Here is a 17,082-nt window from a genome sequence, read left to right as displayed (position 1 = left end):
AGAGAGAGAGAGAGAGAGAGAGAGAGAGAGAGAGAGAGAGAGAGAGAGAGAGAGAGAGACAGAGAGAGGGTGTGACTGCAGCCCTGCAGTGCAGCATTGCTTCTATGCTTTAAGACAATGGTTAGAGAGGAAGATGACCACAATGCCCTCAGTCAATGTGCTCTGGCCAGCATCTAGACTGCAGTTGTGCACACATATAGCTAGAGACAGTCAATGTCTCGCCCCAAGGGTATCTGTCGAATTTCAAATAAAACACAAGCAACAAAAGGCTCCACAAAAAATACAATGGAAAAAAGATGTTAAAAGGGTAAAAAACACACACAAGTGCATCTTGTGAGCAACTGGATGTCTAAAGGTCAAGGTTATAACGTTAATTATTCTTCCAAAATTTAAAAAGCCAATAGTCTGTGCATGGAATTTCACAGCTTGAACAATTTTTAACCCCTTTTTCTCATATATTCTATCACGCTTTGCTAAGTCCCAGAATGCCCTTTTCCACTGTTTCCTTGGCAACAGTGAGCAGGAAGGCGTGAGAGGGCTGAAGGTAGAGACTCAAGAGTGGGGTGAAGAGAGAAATACAGTATAATACATGCTGTGGTGGAGAGTGAGAGGAAGTGATGTAAACTTAAATGTGTTTCATCACCAATAAAAACACTGGAAAAGCAAGAGCAAAAAAAAAGAAAACCTTTTCTACAACATACACGTCTAGATTGCCCTATATATACATACAGGTCAATATTATGTAATTTAGAAAATAAATGTGAGAAAACGTCAATAGAAACCAAATTTCAAACTCAAAGTGGCTTTAGTATAAAGTATCATTAAAAAGTCAACAAACAAAATTTTTTTTCTATAAGTACCAGAGAGAGAGAGAGAGAGAGAGAGAGAGAGAGAGAGAGAGAGAGAGAGAGAGGGAAGGAGGGCAATAATGGAAAGTATAAGAAATTCCCATTAAGAACTAAAGGCCTCGTGAGGAGACGGTTTGTGGCCATTTTAACCTGATTCACCATTTGGCCTTAATATAGAAAATTTTGTAGTGTCCATTTGTAACAATGCCTCACATTGTGTCCTGTTACCATGGCAACAGCCCGAGTATGTCATTTCAGCCCTAGATGGACTTACCTGTAACTGAATGGTCACAGTACAGTATGTGTGCTTGCTGGGCGTTTGGCATCTGTGTTGTGTTCCTGTCTGTCTTTGTCTTTTTAGCTATCTGTCTCCTGCTAGTGTCTCTGTACAGTCTTATGTCAGACGGGTTTCTCCGTTTAGCTGATGTGATGTGTTTGTGAGACAGAATTGTTTTCATGACAGGTTAAGACTACAGGACTGTAGCACACATCCTAACAGCGACAGAGATCAATGTTTCAGCACAGCCCTACAGAGCAGTTTTACTACCGTATGATTTTGTGCAGGTCAGGGATTTGCCCTATAAGGTCTGACCTGAGGTCAATGTTGAGCCCCATATCATGGCTAGAATACTTTATTGTACTGATCCTGGTCAGTGGAGTGCAACGGAATGATACAAATCCCTTTCATTTCCTCCATATAGAAATTTATAACACAATGGACAAAACTTGCTATGAGCTCTGTGATTATTAAGTCATCTAATATGCATCTGTAGAAGCAACAAACTAAATTCTAAATGAAAACGAAAATACCCATAATCCTGAAGAGAGCTCCTTCAGAATATAATCAATTCTGTCTCGTCACATTTATTATTTTCATGTCAAAAAAATTACATTTTTTAAATTGTACATTTTTAACGACATTATTCGTAATATCTAATGGGACTCTTGAATTTTTTTTAAAGGGAACACTTTTTACTTTTGTCTTATTCTTTCATTTTTTATTCTTTATTTATTATATATATATATATATATATTAATTATATTTATTATTTTATTTGTTATTGAACCTTTTTTTTAAATCAAAGTTTTTGAATCATCTTGGAGTAGTGGGTTTCGGTTTAAAGCTTAGACGCCATTATCAAAAAATCTGCTGAAATCCTTATGGCGAAAATCAATGGGAAAATGCTTCTAAAACCAAGGCCACAGATAAGTGAGCATTCACTGTTGCGCTCTACAGACTGAAAGCTTTCGGAGGCTCATCTGCTGGCTGTGATGAAACACTGGTCAGTGGACCCCAGAGTGGAGGGCAGTTTCAGGAGAAAGAAGAAACCAGCTTTATTCAAATAAACAAACAAGATAAAGCACAGAAAGACACGCCCTTTCAGTGACTGTTCACCAAAACCCCTAAACACGTCAGCAAGTCTCTTTAGGCTGTAAATAATAAACAGAAGGTGAAATTATCGTGAGCGCTATAACGGTTTTGCAAATGAAGACCTGAGGGGCACTCTACTGAGGTGAAAGGTCACTGTTAGGGGGGAAAGGAGGAGGAAGAAGTCACAGCAACACCAAATGGAATACAGTGCACACACAACAACACACAAACAAGGGAAGACAGTATAACGGTGTAGCAACAAGAGCTGACATACAAACGCATGACACGACACAACCTGAGGAAGGAGATAACAACAACAACAGCGCGTCAGACAAGCTCACCTCAGAACACATCAGAAAATACAACATCCCCAAAAACACACTCACAAATCATCTTCTCTCACAAACAGATATAAAATATCTTTAGCACATTTTCATTTATTTAAATGTGTGTTTGTGCTATTAAAAACCCCATGAGATCCATTTGTTGAGTTTTTCCTTGGTTTTGAAACCAGATGTTTGAGCGAAACACATTAAGGCCTTAAGGTATTTTTTAAACTGCGGTTTGGCCGTTCGTCCACACACAAACGCAGTACTCGGTTATTGAAACCGAACTTTTATTAAAACTCCTGCCAGGGTGAAGATTTTTAGAAACTCCGCTTTCAGTGTTGTCGTGTAGACGGTGAAGCCAGCGATTTGGTGTATGATGTTGGAATGCGTGCCGCTATCTCCTTTGTTTGAGGTCAGATTCCAGGCTTCTGATTAACCAACACGGCCTTTTGTGTTAATGTTATATCGCCACCTGTTGGTTTGGGATGTTATGACAGCGGTTTATAGTGTGTTTTTGCGTTTTCATGTGGACGCAGGGGTTTTTTAAACAAAGAAAGAATAACTCAGATTATAAAAATACTCGTGTACGTGTGGACTAGGCCTAAAATGTTTAAATCAGTCTATTGGTTAAAAAAACAAGCTTCTTAATATGTTTCATTGAAAGTTACATTATGTCAGTGTTGTAAACCGTGACTGCACACTTGTTAGTCAGACAGGTAGAGGGACATCATTCCACAGAGCATGTGATCAAAATTTGGGATTTATTTGCCAGAACAGGAAAACTGTCAATAAATGTGTTTATCTAATAAAAATGAATTTCTTCAGCATATGAGTGCATTAGCATTAACCTGGTTTCAAACTCACAAAGATGACAATAACTCATTTTTATTCCATGGGGTTTTTAACCTTGAGTGTGTTGAACTATACTGGCCTAAGGGTTAATGTTCTAAACATCAGCAGAGCATTAACACGTGTAGAACCCTTACTGTCTAGTGCTCAGTATAGTTTAGAGAAAGATTGTGAAAGATGTCTAAACTGGTAGGAAAAAATTAAAATGTAAAAAATCAAAAGGAATCAAAGGCTTGACTGCAAAAAGTAAAAAAAGTCAATTAGAATGACAGAAGTTGATTAGAAAGTGAAAAAGGGAACACGAGAGTAAAATGTAGAGAAAGAGAGAATGAGAGGATGATGAGGGAGCAAACACTATGACATCATCCATAAAATTTTAATATCACATAAACACACTTGAGTCAAAGAGAATCAGACCCAGATTCTAGTCTGCTGTGAGTGATAATGTTGTGTAAATTTGCAGATGTTATATACTCATGTTAGATTAGGCACACAATTCTCAAACACACAAACAGAACACAAATAACGCATTATCCCCTGATACACTTAAAAGCATTGTGTTCTTGTTAATGCTGAGTCTTTCAATGTAAACTCAAAAATGCATTTTTCATACAGGCATCAATCTCTCTAAAAGCTTGAGTTGAGCTGAGTGTCTGTATTGAGTACAGTTTGGTATTGTGTTGTGTTCAAGAGTGTTTTGTATTTGATTTATGTTTAGTACATTCATAAATGATACATTGTATCAGTGTCCGGTTGAAATAAGTGCTTATAAAATAGGTCTTTGTGTTTAAAGGATTGTATGCAAATACAATTGGACAAGTGTGGAATGAACTAATCCCTATGTTAAAGCACAAATGGCTTTTTATGGTTACCTCTGTGTCACTATGGTTTGATCCAGGAAGTGGCAGAATTCGCATTGAGGTCCTGCTGTAGCAGTGGCCCTTCCGGCTTGAACCACTCTTCTCCTGGGGGGGAGACTGGGTTGTCGACTGCAGATTCTAATGTTTTTTGGGGGGATTTAGGATTTGGTTGTGTAAGGGGGTGTATTTGGGATCGGTGGAGGTTGGTGGTAAATGGCGGCAGTTGGAAAGTGTGGTACAGTGAGGAGGGCAGTACAATTAACGCATGCAGGCGCAAAAGAATACAAGATGTGGACAGATGTAAGAGGAGGTACGAGTACGAGGTAAGGAAGATTGGGGAAAAGAAAGCATGTATGGGGAAAAGACAGCATGTATGGGGAAAAGACAGCATGCACAGTCAAGTCAGGGTGGGAAACCACAAGGGAGGAAAAGAGAATGAAATAAATCAATGAATGAGAGCAAGAAAGAGCAAGGGCTAACTAGCTGATTAGATAGACAGACAGACAGACAGACAGACAGACAGACAGACAGACAGAGAGATAGATAGATAGATAGATAGATAGATAGATAGATAGATAGATAGATAGATAGATAGATAGATAGATAGATAGATAGATAGATAGATAGATAGATAGATAGATAGATAGATAGATAGATAGATAGATAGATAGATAGATAGATAGATAGATAGATCTGTGGAGTATACAGTATATGGTTTCATTTGAATTATGTAATCTACTGAAGCTATGTTCAGTTTATTAAAGATGAAAAACTATTATAACAATATAATTGAATTATTACTGTGCAGGTGGCAGAGCTTTGCTAATGATGACCGCTATTAGGAATGACTGATGTGGTGAAGGATGAGAAGAAATGTGTAAGGAGCAGAAGGCAGTGAACTGCAGTGTTGTTAGTTATATGTGAATGAGCTTCTTTTAATGCACACGGTAGTGTGCGGTAAGATTTTCTATTGCTGTAGTGTTTTCTTGCGACTGAATGTGTGTTTGCCTCTGATACCTGAGCACTTAAACTTGATAAACTTACCTTTCTTGTTCTTTGTATTGCATACTTAAAGTGTGAGTGTAATCTGAGGTGTGTGGGTGCCGCATACCTTTCCTGACATTGCTGTCTGTGGTGCGGAACTCTCCAGTACTGAGGAGGAAGCAGGCCCGGTCGTGGGGGTAACGTTCGCGCCCCGTGCCTGCGCCGAACCCACCGGTGGCCGGACTCCTGTCATCCGGCCCCATCACCTGGTCTATGGTGGGACAGTCCTCATTAGCCAGAGCTGCATTTGCAGCATCCCCATTCTGCTTTGAGTCTGACAATGCAGAAAGAAAGAGAAAAGGAAAGAAAAGGAGTCAAGAAAGAAGGAAATTAGAGGCGATACGCAGCAGTAATGTGTATGTTATGATATATGGTTACATGAAAGGATAAAAGGAGCAAAAAAAAAATAGAGAGAGAGAGGGAAAGGAAACAGGACAAAAGAGCATCAGCGATACTTGATTAAAATGGAGGAGCAGGCACACAGCATCACACACACAACATCATACACAAAATGGATGTGAATGTGATCACTGAGGAAAAAGAGTGAGAGATGCACACACACACACACATTTTGTTCTTATAGTTTCCGACACAGCTGTCATATCTAATCTGACGTGAGTTACTGCTCAACAATTTACAGAAATAAGCCACGGGCAAATCCTGCTAAATAAATGGAAGAGACAGAAAAAGAAGAGTAGGGCAGAGGTAGGAAAAGATGAAGGAAGAGAGACCTGTTTTGCAATTGCAAAACATTACTAATCTTTATCTGAGAAGGCAGAAACATATAGCCTAACTAGGAAATCTAGGTTGGTCATGTATTTACATATACTGGACATGTGACAAAATGTGATACTGTAAATGATTTTGCACAGACACAGAGTATATACACAGAGTTCACTACACTAGATAGTACACACTTCACTGACAGTGAGGTCATAAACCTTTTAACAGAGCTCCCGAAGCCTCCTATAGACGGTTTCAAAGCAACAACATAAACAAACGTTACTGCACATGCGCGCGTTCGTGGACTGCCCTTAACTTCTGGGGACACATTCGCAAATAATAGAGTGCCTGTAGATTATTTCCGAAAACAAGCAAAAGATACCGAGAAGAACCGTTACATGCACCGGAAGTTAACTGCAGTCCAGGCGCGCGCGTCCGATGAAACGGTCTATATAACGGAAATAACAGCACACTGCTTTTTTGAACTAACTTAAAGAACGGACACTACTACACTAGAGTTTTACAATAGTTTAGCTCAAAATAGTAAATGTTTCTACTAACAACGCTAACAAAAAAGCAGTTTAAAATGATATTTTGCTGTTTTTTAAAATTGCAATCGGTCACGTTTTTGGTTAATCAAACAAGTTAAGCATACACACTAAAAATTGGTTTAAACTTATAAAAATGATTTACTGTATATCTTGAGGTGTTTATTACAATTTTGTAAGAAATATCAGTACGACATTTTTTACTTTAACACACATAACGATGTGTACATAAAGTAAACTGCAATTTTATACAGGTAATAAGGACTTTTTATATTTAGTTTATTTAAAAAAAAACCTGTAACACTTAAGAATAAGGTTGTATTTGTTACCATTAGTATGCATTAACTATGTGAACTAATGCTGAAACTAACATGAACTAAGATGAATAAATGCTATGGAAGTATTGTTCATTGTTAGTTCATGCTAGCTAATGCATTAAAGTGATAGTTTACCCAAAAATGTAAATTCTGTCATCATTTACTCACGCTCTTATCATTTCAAACCTTTCTTTCTTCTGCAGAACACAAAAGAAGATATTTTGAAGAAAGTTGGTAACCAAAAGGCACTGGCCCTGAATGGGGGCCAGTTAACGACATTCTTCAAAATAACTTATTTTGTGTTCTACAAAAGAAAGTAATTCAGGTTTGAAAAGACAAGAGGGTGAGTAAATGATGACAGAATTTTTAGCTTTGGGTGAACTATCACTTTAACTAATGTAAACAAACGCAACCTTGTTGTGAAGTGTTACCAAAAACTCATTAATTTTGTACCACAAAATATTGATCCGATTAAATCTTAATCTCAATTGTAGTTAGCTACTTTTTGTTAACTAACAATAGCAAAAGGCTAGCTTGACACTCACTTTCCTGATGAGTAACCTGCAGCTTGGCAAGACAGTTCCAAAGCTTCCCCGACACATGGGGACAGCAGACAAAACAGATGACTTCATTAAAAGTTTTATGCTTTTTAGTTTTGTACTACTTTGTAAAACTTCATTAAGTGTCCACATTACAAATATCATGTCAGCTGTGTAGGTGTTAGGGCATGTGGGAAGTGAAGCTACAGGAGGGCACATGTGCTAAAGTAGTTCTTCACAGCAAGCATTTTAGGATGTTTATGTTGCCTTTTATTTCCTCTGGAACTTCCAGCTGTGAGGACTCTGAGAAAAAGCAAAGTAAGGAAGAGGAGCGCTGAACTACAGCTTTCATCCACTTCAGAGACAGCTTGGTTCAAAAATGTTACTCTTATGAAAAATGATTATTTGTACGAATGCAGCGTTAGATCTGTTACGCATCTGTCAGAGTCAGTATCATTCGTGTCAAAATCACTTGAAAATCGGCAAAGAGGTTGAAGCAGCTAAAACGTTTCTAGTTTTGATAAAAGGCAAATATAGCCAAGCTAATTTGAGAGGCTGTGACTAATCTGCCTCATGTTAATCTTAGCATGGGGTGTGCATATCTGTGCTGTGCACAGTAATGACAGACTGAGTTTTCTCGGCTGCATGAGCTCACCGGCTGATCTTGACTGGCACCCTCATAAACAGAAAAACACACTCACAAACACACACGCACACGCACACGCACACGCACACGCACACACACACACACACACACACACACACACACACACACACACACACACACACACACACACACACAAACAAACAAACATGAGCGTCATGTCCATCATCCAGTCACTGTCAGAGCCGGAAGCTGGTTGAGGATACTCATGATTACATTCCCTTCTCTGAAGGGTTTGATGAAGGCAGGAGAGGATGGGAGATTAGCTGAGAAGTTTTCTGGGATGTAATCTAAGATGCTGGCAGGGTATTTTTATGTATGAAACATAATGCTAATATCATTTAAATAACATTTCTGTTCTGTCAAAATGACAAATATATCACACTGATTCTTAAGACAAGAGAGAAATTTGCCTTTTTTAAATTAATTTCACGAGAATCCTTTTATATGCATGATGTAATTTAACTTGTCCTTAGCAGGTCTTAATGTCAAACTACCAAACAACGTGAAATTAAAAAGAAGAAACTGAAAGAGACACATATAAAAATTTTAAAAATATACAATAAGTAAATATTTAATTATATTTTCATTAAAAAGTCTATTAAAGTTGGGTCCTGTGACATACTGTATGGTCTGGTAAGTTTATCAAATTTATTAATTTATATTTGAACTAAAAATGTTTCTGTAGTCACAGCCTTAACATGTCAACTTTGTCAACTCAATGTGATAATTTCATATTTAGTCATAAGAAAAATCTAAAATAATGTTTTTATGTTTTTATGTTTATAGGCAGCTTCAGCTAAAAAAAAACTAAATGGCTTCACTGTACAGCGCTTGGTTAAGACGGAAGATTATTCAATTTTGTCCAACCAACGTCAACTCCTTTAGATTTTATGTCTGTAAGGGGAATAATTCTAATCACACATAAATTGGGTTTTCATTTTCTATGGGGAATTTCCATAGGCATAATGATTTTTATATTGTACAAACTCTATACCCTAACCCCTAATCCTCACAGAAAGCCCTCTGCAAAAAAATTCAATAAATAACTAAATAAATTAAAGAAATAAATAGTATGCTTTCAAGTGTGCCTGACGGAGTTGACACAAATTAAGTTATGAAGTGAATGAACGTCAATTTTTAGAAAAAAAAGTTTTTCCCTTACAACCTTCATTCAACGAGACCTTTGTCTACAAGTATATTAGCTTTTGATGAAAGAATAAAAAACTAAGATCTCAAACATATTTGGTCTCTTATTTCAAGAATCAGTCATTTATATTCCATATGTAGACAGTGTTCATGGCGGTTCACACAGAACATGTTAATTTTTATAGGTGGTCAATGCACACATTTACACTTTTAGTTCAAAGTTATCCAACTTTTAACAATGTATTATTACATACGTTATGTGGGAATCAAACCCATGAGCTTGGCATTGTAAGAGCATGCTCAGTTAGTTGAGCCACAGAAAAGAATGTGCCTGTGAATCACACAGGTGTCTCTAGCCGTGAAAGCCAAATTATTAAAGCTATTTTTTCCCTTTCTGAGGATCCCAGCTTCTCTGGTTCCATTCCACTGAGCTAAATGCAAGAACGTGCCCTGTGTGAACAGCTACTTACACGTGATCATATATAAGACCCTGTTGAAGTGATAGCTGTTATAATGAAAAGCTATAGGTGATGATCATAAGCTTATGAACAAAAATGTCATGACAGGGGACATAAGTGAGCTAGGAGCACCAGTGCATAATACACACACTAAAACACACTCACTTCAAAGTGTAAAACACATGCTTTCTGTCAAATGCAACATTAAGTTATTTGTAATTTAAATGCATCTGCTTCACACACACACATATACACACGTACACACACACCTGCTCTGTTAATCTCTATGATTTCCTCCTGTGCGAGAGGACAGTCTCCTGCCATGCTTCCAGAGCCCACCATACTGCCTATCACATTACCCATGAGCCTGTGCGGCGAGGCAGTGGCCATGGCCAGGGCGTCTGGTTTACAGTAGTTGGGCGATCCAGGCTGTGGAGCCCGCGGGATGTGCTTGTTCTTTTTCTTGGGAAGCTTCTGCTTGGCCATAGCCAGAGAGTAGTACATGCCAAAGTTGTTCACAATGACGGGCACGGGCATGGCGATGGTCAGCACGCCCGCCAGGGCACACAAGGCACCCACTAACATACCAGACCATGTCTCTGGATACATGTCGCCATAGCCCAGCGTCGTCATGGTTACCACCGCCCACCAAAAGCCGATGGGGATGTTTTTAAAGGTGGTGTGGGCGCTCGCCGTGGGGTCGTCTGGGTCCGCGCCGATGCGCTCTGCGTAGTAGATCATGGTGGCGAAGATGAGCACTCCGAGAGCGAGGAAGATGATGAGAAGCAAGAATTCGTTCGTGCTGGCGCGGAGCGTGTGGCCCAGCACCCTCAGCCCGACGAAATGACGCGTGAGCTTGAAGATTCGCAGGATCCGGACAAATCGCACCACACGCAAGAAGCCCAGCACGTCTTTAGCTGCTTTAGAGGAGAGGCCGCTCAGCGCCACCTCCAGGTAAAAGGGCAGAATGGCTACAAAGTCGATGATGTTCAGCGAGCTCTTGAAGAACTCCGCCTTGTCCGGGCAGAAGATCACACGGGCAAACACCTCGATGGTGAACCAGATGACGCACATGCCCTCCACGTAGGTGAGCCAGTTGTCAGTCACTACCTCATACACAATCTCCTCCCGCGTGACATTCCCCACCGTCACGTTCTCTGTCTTATTGTAGATGGTGTTGAAGGCCTCGTGTGTCTCCAAGCAAAATGTTGAGATGGAGATGAGGATGAACAGAAGCGAGCCGAACGCCACATACTAAAAACAGAGATAGAAACAAAGAAAAGAGAGAGACAGGAAGAGAGGGAGAAAGACACAAAGAGAGATGAGAAGATGAGCACATTAATATTATAAAGTGAAATCATATCACTATTGCATCACAAATGGATTATGTATTTCTACAAATGTTTAACATCTGCCTGTCTACATACAACTTGATGGATTTTAAAACAAATATAATTTCAAGAGCCATTCTGTCAATACATTACACTGTTGATCGGAATCATGTTTTTTATGTTAATAAATTGTTATTCTGTTAAAGGACTCTTCAATGGGGAACTGCCTATCATTATTTAAACTCTATTTGAAAACTTTGTTTTTTTAAAGATAATGTGTTTAAAATACATCATCAAGACAAAATTGACCAAAACAGAAAAAATATTGTCCTTCACATATTTAAGTGTACTGTAGAATGTAATGTACAAGTTTCAATAGGTTTGCAATGTAAGCATCATAACACATCACATAAAGTAAATACTTAAACAATATTGCAACACTAAGACCTGGTTTCACAGAAAAGGCTTAGCTTAAGTCAGGACCATGAATTAGTTAAATTAGGATATTTAAGTCGCTTTTATTAAAATGCCTTAGATTTACATTTACGCATTTGACAGATGCTTTTATCCAAAGCGACTTACTTTGCATTGTATTATACATTTGTTTCTGACTATGTGCAATCCACTGGGATCGAACCCGTGACCTTGCCGTTGCTAGCGCTATGCTCTTACCACTGAGCCTCAGGAAACCATTACTGGTGTGCATCTTGAGACAAAACAACGACACTAGACATATATTTAACATATGGCAGGGCATTTTATTTTCAGTAAAGACAGCTCAAACTTGCATTTTAATCTGGGACCAGCCCTAAGCCTTGTCTGTGAAACTGGGCATTAATATTATAAAATAAGTAACATGAGGTATCTGCTGCATCTCACTATCCATCAAAGGGTACTTGGCCTGAAAATGTTATCTTTTGTCATCAACACTTGTTTACTACAATACAATAATGCCCTTGTTGACAAGAGGCATCAGTGAAATTCTGCACACAATCTGAAAAGCACTTTTACATTCAAGGTTGCCGTGATTCGGAGCACTGCAGAGGTTCGTCTCAAGCGCAGTGAGCTATAACACAGACAGAGGGCGCCAAACACTACAACAACAAGGCACCGAAAATAATGGAAACCGTGTGAATGCAGAAGTCTCATTGACACAATGAAGGAAACACCACAAAAGGTGCACTGGTAAAAGCAGACAAGAGGACTGGGCAGAATGTTAGGAAGATGGGTGTATTGGAAAGACAAAAAGCTGTGACGGAGGAGAGCGCATTTATATTTAGAAAAAGAACATCAGGAAATGGAAGGAGAAAGGGGGCGAGGGAGGGGGCAGCGAGTTAAAAGGCAGGGTGTGCTGTGCATGGTTACAATTCTCAAATCAGAGATGTCACGTCACGTTGGTTCTCGTGTATATAGATTGGAATTGATTGGCTGTGTTCATGGTTCTTGTTATCAGCTGGAATCAATATAATAACTGGATCTCAAGCCACCTCAGTGGCAACATCTATAGCATGAATTTTTTGAGGTAGCCTGTTATTACCGGGCAATGTATCCAAGTCTGTGTGTGTTCAATTCCGCTGCTGCAGTGCACATGTTATGCTCCCCACTCCCTGCCCCTCATTTCTTGCTCCCCCTTCTCTGCCAGCCCCTCCAATTGGGTTAAACCATTCCTTTTGCAGAACAGTATCTCCACCGCTTTTCTCACTCCCTTACCCCATATTCTTGTTTCCCTATGTGGATTTCCTGCGGATGTTGCTATCAACAGCATGGCTGGCAGAGTGCGATCAGTTCCAATATCGCAAAACATATAAAGACCACAGACACACCCTCACACAAAAAGATCCACTGAACTATTTCAATTGAGACAACTAAAAACGTTTTAGGGCCATATCTCAAATAACTGCAGTCAGGTCAATCCTCCCATGATAAACGAGGAGCAGTCAAATGAAGGACTGAGGCATCCTTAGAGAATAAACTAATTCCCCAACCCGATTAGCATGAACTAATTTAATGAGCCCATCTTGTCCTGCCCTCAAAATCCTGATGAGGGACCCGTTTGTGTGTCAAGCGCACACGCCAGCTCTCGGGATGTCACCAGAACTCCACACGTTCTGCTCTAGATACAAGAGAGATCCAAACTCTCAACCCTTTAGATGCTACGCAAGCGTGCGGGAGACAGGTGAAAAGCAGATGTTGTGTTTCTAGGTGTACCTGCGATGACCTGTTCATTCACACAATAATTCATCTCCTGAAAGATTTAAGGATTTGAGTTTCTATATTGTGACGGCCAAAGTCTGCTCATCTTTAGCTTCACTCACCTTCCTCCTGCATCTGCCTCTTTGCTGTCAGAACGAAAACGCTCACTGACTACAAACGGAAATATTTAGTTATGTTTTCTGACAGAGAAAAACAGAGATCTAGTAACAAAAACGTGGGGAGCTTCGATGAAGCTACAGCTTGAGAGAACAATAGTAAATCAATGAGAGAGATTAATTTTGAGTGACAGTAAAACTGACCAATCATATCATCTTTCTAAACAGGTGCGGTTTTTTTTATTTAACTTTATGCGATTTCCGCCATATGGAGGGTTGTTCACCAGCAGTCTCGTAAAGCGGAAAATGCAGCAGAAGTTGGTTTGCCAACCGCCATAGAAACTTCAAAAGAAGAAGAATAAATGCGGAAAACGTCCTTCAAAACAGCATGTGGATAAACTTTGTTATCAAGTCTCAGAAATAAAGCGAAAAGCTGATAAACGTTCAAAACAACAGGAGGAAGACTTTGTTATCAAGTAATTTGATAATCAAATTGTAAGTTATTTATGATTTATTAGGTCGCCGTGCCTTTTGTACAACAGAAAGGGTCTTTAGATAAAGATTAAGATTAAAGATTCTTCATGGAACTATTTACACTCTTAAAAAAGGTGCTTCAAAAGGTTCTCCAATGCCATAGAAGAACCGTTTGGTTCCATTAAGAACCTTTAACATCTGAAGAACCTATCTGTTTCACAAAAGGTTCTTTGTGGCGAAAAAAAGTTCTTCAGACTATAAAAAAGTAAGAAAGAGATGGAAAAAAAATGGTTCTTCTATGGCATCGCTGTGAAGAACCTTTAAAGCACCTTTATTTTTAAGAGTGTAGACAAAAAGGTTCTTCTATGGCATTGTGAAGCACCTTTATAAGAGTGTGTGTGTGATTCGCTCTTTAACTCTTGAAGGAAAAAAATTGTCACGGTCCCACCGTCTTGTTTATGAAATTCTAGTCGTGTGGCGGGATTGGGGCAGAGCCCTTAGGTTTTATGTGAGAAAACCACGAGTCGTTTGTTTTTACTTCTCATGTGTTTTCTCGTGTCTCGTCATTGGCCCCGCCCCTCTCGTTTCCTGTATTGTCTCCCTGCCGTGTCTTATGTTTCACACCTGCCCTAGCTCGTTATCCTTAGTTTGTCTTCCCTTCATAATACCCTCATGTTTCATTGTCTTGTTGCTGGGTCATTGTATTCGGTGCGTCTTGTTGCTCGTCCAGTGTGTTCCAGTATTGCCTGTTCCTGTCGTGCTGTTTCAAGTCTTAGTAAGTGGTTTAGTTTAGTTTATGTCAAGTGTTGTTTTAGTTCAGTTTAGTGCAAGTTAGTCTTTGTCCTGTTTTCCTGTTATCAGTTTTCCCCCATCGTGGGTTTTGTTTTGTGTTTTATGTAATAAAGTCTTGTTTTTGTTAACCCCTTCACTGCTGCCTGCAATTGGGTTCTTCTTTCACGCCAGTCCGTGACAAAAATACATCTTGCGTAAGGAAAGCCTTGAGTTTTCACTGCAGTCCAGCTACAGAGTTGTGGAATGGACTTTGAGAGCATCACTGTTTAAAGATTTAGAGGATGAAGAGGGACTCTAGCAGGAGAAACTCTCCTGGAATAAAGTATCTCTTCACCATAATGCACTCTGGGGAGTGTGGACATGCTTCTAATGGCTGTTTGTGGCCCACATTTGTGCATTCTTTCCTGTAATCCGTTACAAGGTATACCACCACTAAAGGCACGTTCATAACCAAAAAAAACAAGCTTGTTTTGGAAGAAATGTTTTGAGAGATGTGGCTTTCGGGGCGAAGGCAACCCCATGTGATACAATCAAACTTTCTAAACAAAATCTAAGAACGCACCAAGGACAAAATATCATCAATAATCAATAACTTGCACAATTCAATAAAATGCTTAAATGTGTTTGAGAGCACTCTCAGAAAAAAGGTACAAAAGCTGTCAGCTAAGGTATAAAGTTGTGACATAGCATACAGTGTTGTATCTGGAAATGAATTTACTCACAAACACAAGCTAGAACCTAATGGTGAGGAGGACTGAACTATTGATATTGATCTTGATGTGCACCATTAAGCTGTGGTGCTTGTATGGGAGATGAGGGTTTGAGTCCAGTCTGCTCTACAGTATATCTCACCCACCCTCCTCCGATCGTCTCTCAACCTTTAACTTACTATTTACTATTAAAAAACAACCAGCAACAAAATTTTCCTTAAGATCATAAAGCCTAGGATCACAAATTATTTCAACAACATGCAGCTGCAGACAAAAAATAGTTCACAGAATGAAAAATGATCAATTTACACATACCTATAAATAGTACATTTTAAAATCAGCAAAAAAATGGTCACTTAATTTTTTCCATGGCTGTATTTTTGACCTGTAGAGATCTTTTGAACTTGTTGAAGAAGCAGTTTTTCTTCCCTGTGTTGACGTATTTTCTATCAAAGGAGAAAAGTTGGGCAGGACATACTGAAACGATAACCATGATTTGCTAGTTGAATTGCTGGTTACAACCAGCTGGTATTAAGGGAAGGTACAGTCTTGAACTAAAGAACATTTTATTGGACAGAAAGAGAGAGTGCGCCTGAAAATTATTAGGAGTTTAATCAATATCAATATTTTGATAATGTTAAATACATAGGCCTACAGTATATCTGCTAAAAGTGATTTATTAGACATGCAAATTAAAATACATATTACATGGTACACTAGAATATTGATGACTTTAAAGCTACTTGAAATCAAAGCACAATTTCCTAATATTGATTTCATTGCAGTCTTTAGGATATCTATTCTCTTAAAAGTTATTTATATAAAGGTCCGATACAACCAGGTAAAACCAGTCTGTCTCAATTTAATTATCTTATCAAAATATTTCAGCAACCAGGAGAACGTTCGCTTGTACATGAGAAGCATAAAGTAAACCGTGTTATTCCAAGAGGAGCCTTTAAGTGCATTTCCCAGAGTCCCTGTGTCAGCTTCATGGGACACGCCTGCTGGCTTTCTGTAGGAACTGCCTGCAGAGCAGCTCTGAAAAAACACACTCAAGCAAATCCGGTGGCCTGATGGGATCAAAACCCAATGCAATGTCTTACAAAACAATATTTTGTTGCAGAACGCTGTGCAGAACACAAAACTGCACATTCTTTGAAACACAAAAGGTCAAACCTCTTACAGCCCTCTGAAGGCTGATCTTAGAGTGTGTGTGAGCAAATTCCCAGCACAACTTCAGAAAAATTCAATCTGAACAGTATATTGTTTTCACTACACCTCCAAACAGTAGACCAATCGTGTAATCCACACGCAGCATTTTCACACTTCATCTCTGCCAGTGCACTGCTGCTTTAATAATCTGCTAAAAACACAAGTTGAAGACAGCATGAATTTTCATGCAGGTCTGAGCTGGTCTGGCATGTAGGTCACTAAACCGGGATCCAAAACAAAGAACTTTGCATTACAGATAATGGACGAAAAACGAATGGACACGCTCCTTTCCATGGTATGCAAAGCCAAAACCACTGCTGAATAACTGATTGCATCATTAATAAATCATTTACAGTTGGTGTTTATGAATATACAAAGGCTGTGGGCTAAAAATAGAAGTATAGATTTGTCTGGAGTATTGAAAACAGAAGGCAGAGATTCTAGTAAAGTGAGCAATCTGGCCGCAGGCGGGCACGTTTAAAGAGCAGATGACTAGAGAGGAGATGGGAAGTGGATACAATTGAGGATGCTGATGTCATGATTTAAACAGCCAT

At 39.2% G+C, this 17,082-nt stretch overlaps 1 protein-coding gene across 9 annotated transcripts in view; it reads right to left on the bottom strand.

The window, feature by feature from the left end:
* kcnc3a (potassium voltage-gated channel, Shaw-related subfamily, member 3a) overlaps positions 1 to 17,082 on the bottom strand; it is a 60,237-nt gene that overhangs the window by 15,851 nt on the left and 27,304 nt on the right. For 5 of the 9 annotated variants that reach the window (XR_008963853.1, XR_008963852.1, XM_057346161.1 and 2 more), the window contains exons 3-4: positions 9,970 to 10,954; positions 5,370 to 5,576 (exon numbers count right to left, since the gene is read on the bottom strand). Coding sequence is in view for 6 of the 9 variants with exons in the window: in XM_057346161.1 (XP_057202144.1) it covers positions 5,370 to 5,576; positions 9,970 to 10,954 (1,192 nt within the window). In the remaining 3 variants the exon portion in view is untranslated. Of the gene's footprint in view, positions 1 to 2,494; positions 2,516 to 4,270; positions 4,397 to 5,369; positions 5,577 to 9,969; positions 10,955 to 17,082 lie in introns of all 9 variants that reach the window. The other 4 variants (XR_008963851.1, XM_057346163.1, XM_057346162.1 and 1 more) reach the window with 2 other exon arrangements.

The sequence above is a fragment of the Triplophysa rosa genome, linkage group LG11, assembly GCF_024868665.1.
Source record: "Triplophysa rosa linkage group LG11, Trosa_1v2, whole genome shotgun sequence".
NCBI lineage: Eukaryota > Metazoa > Chordata > Actinopteri > Cypriniformes > Nemacheilidae > Triplophysa > Triplophysa rosa.
This window is presented reverse-complemented; position numbering and strand designations above follow the sequence as displayed.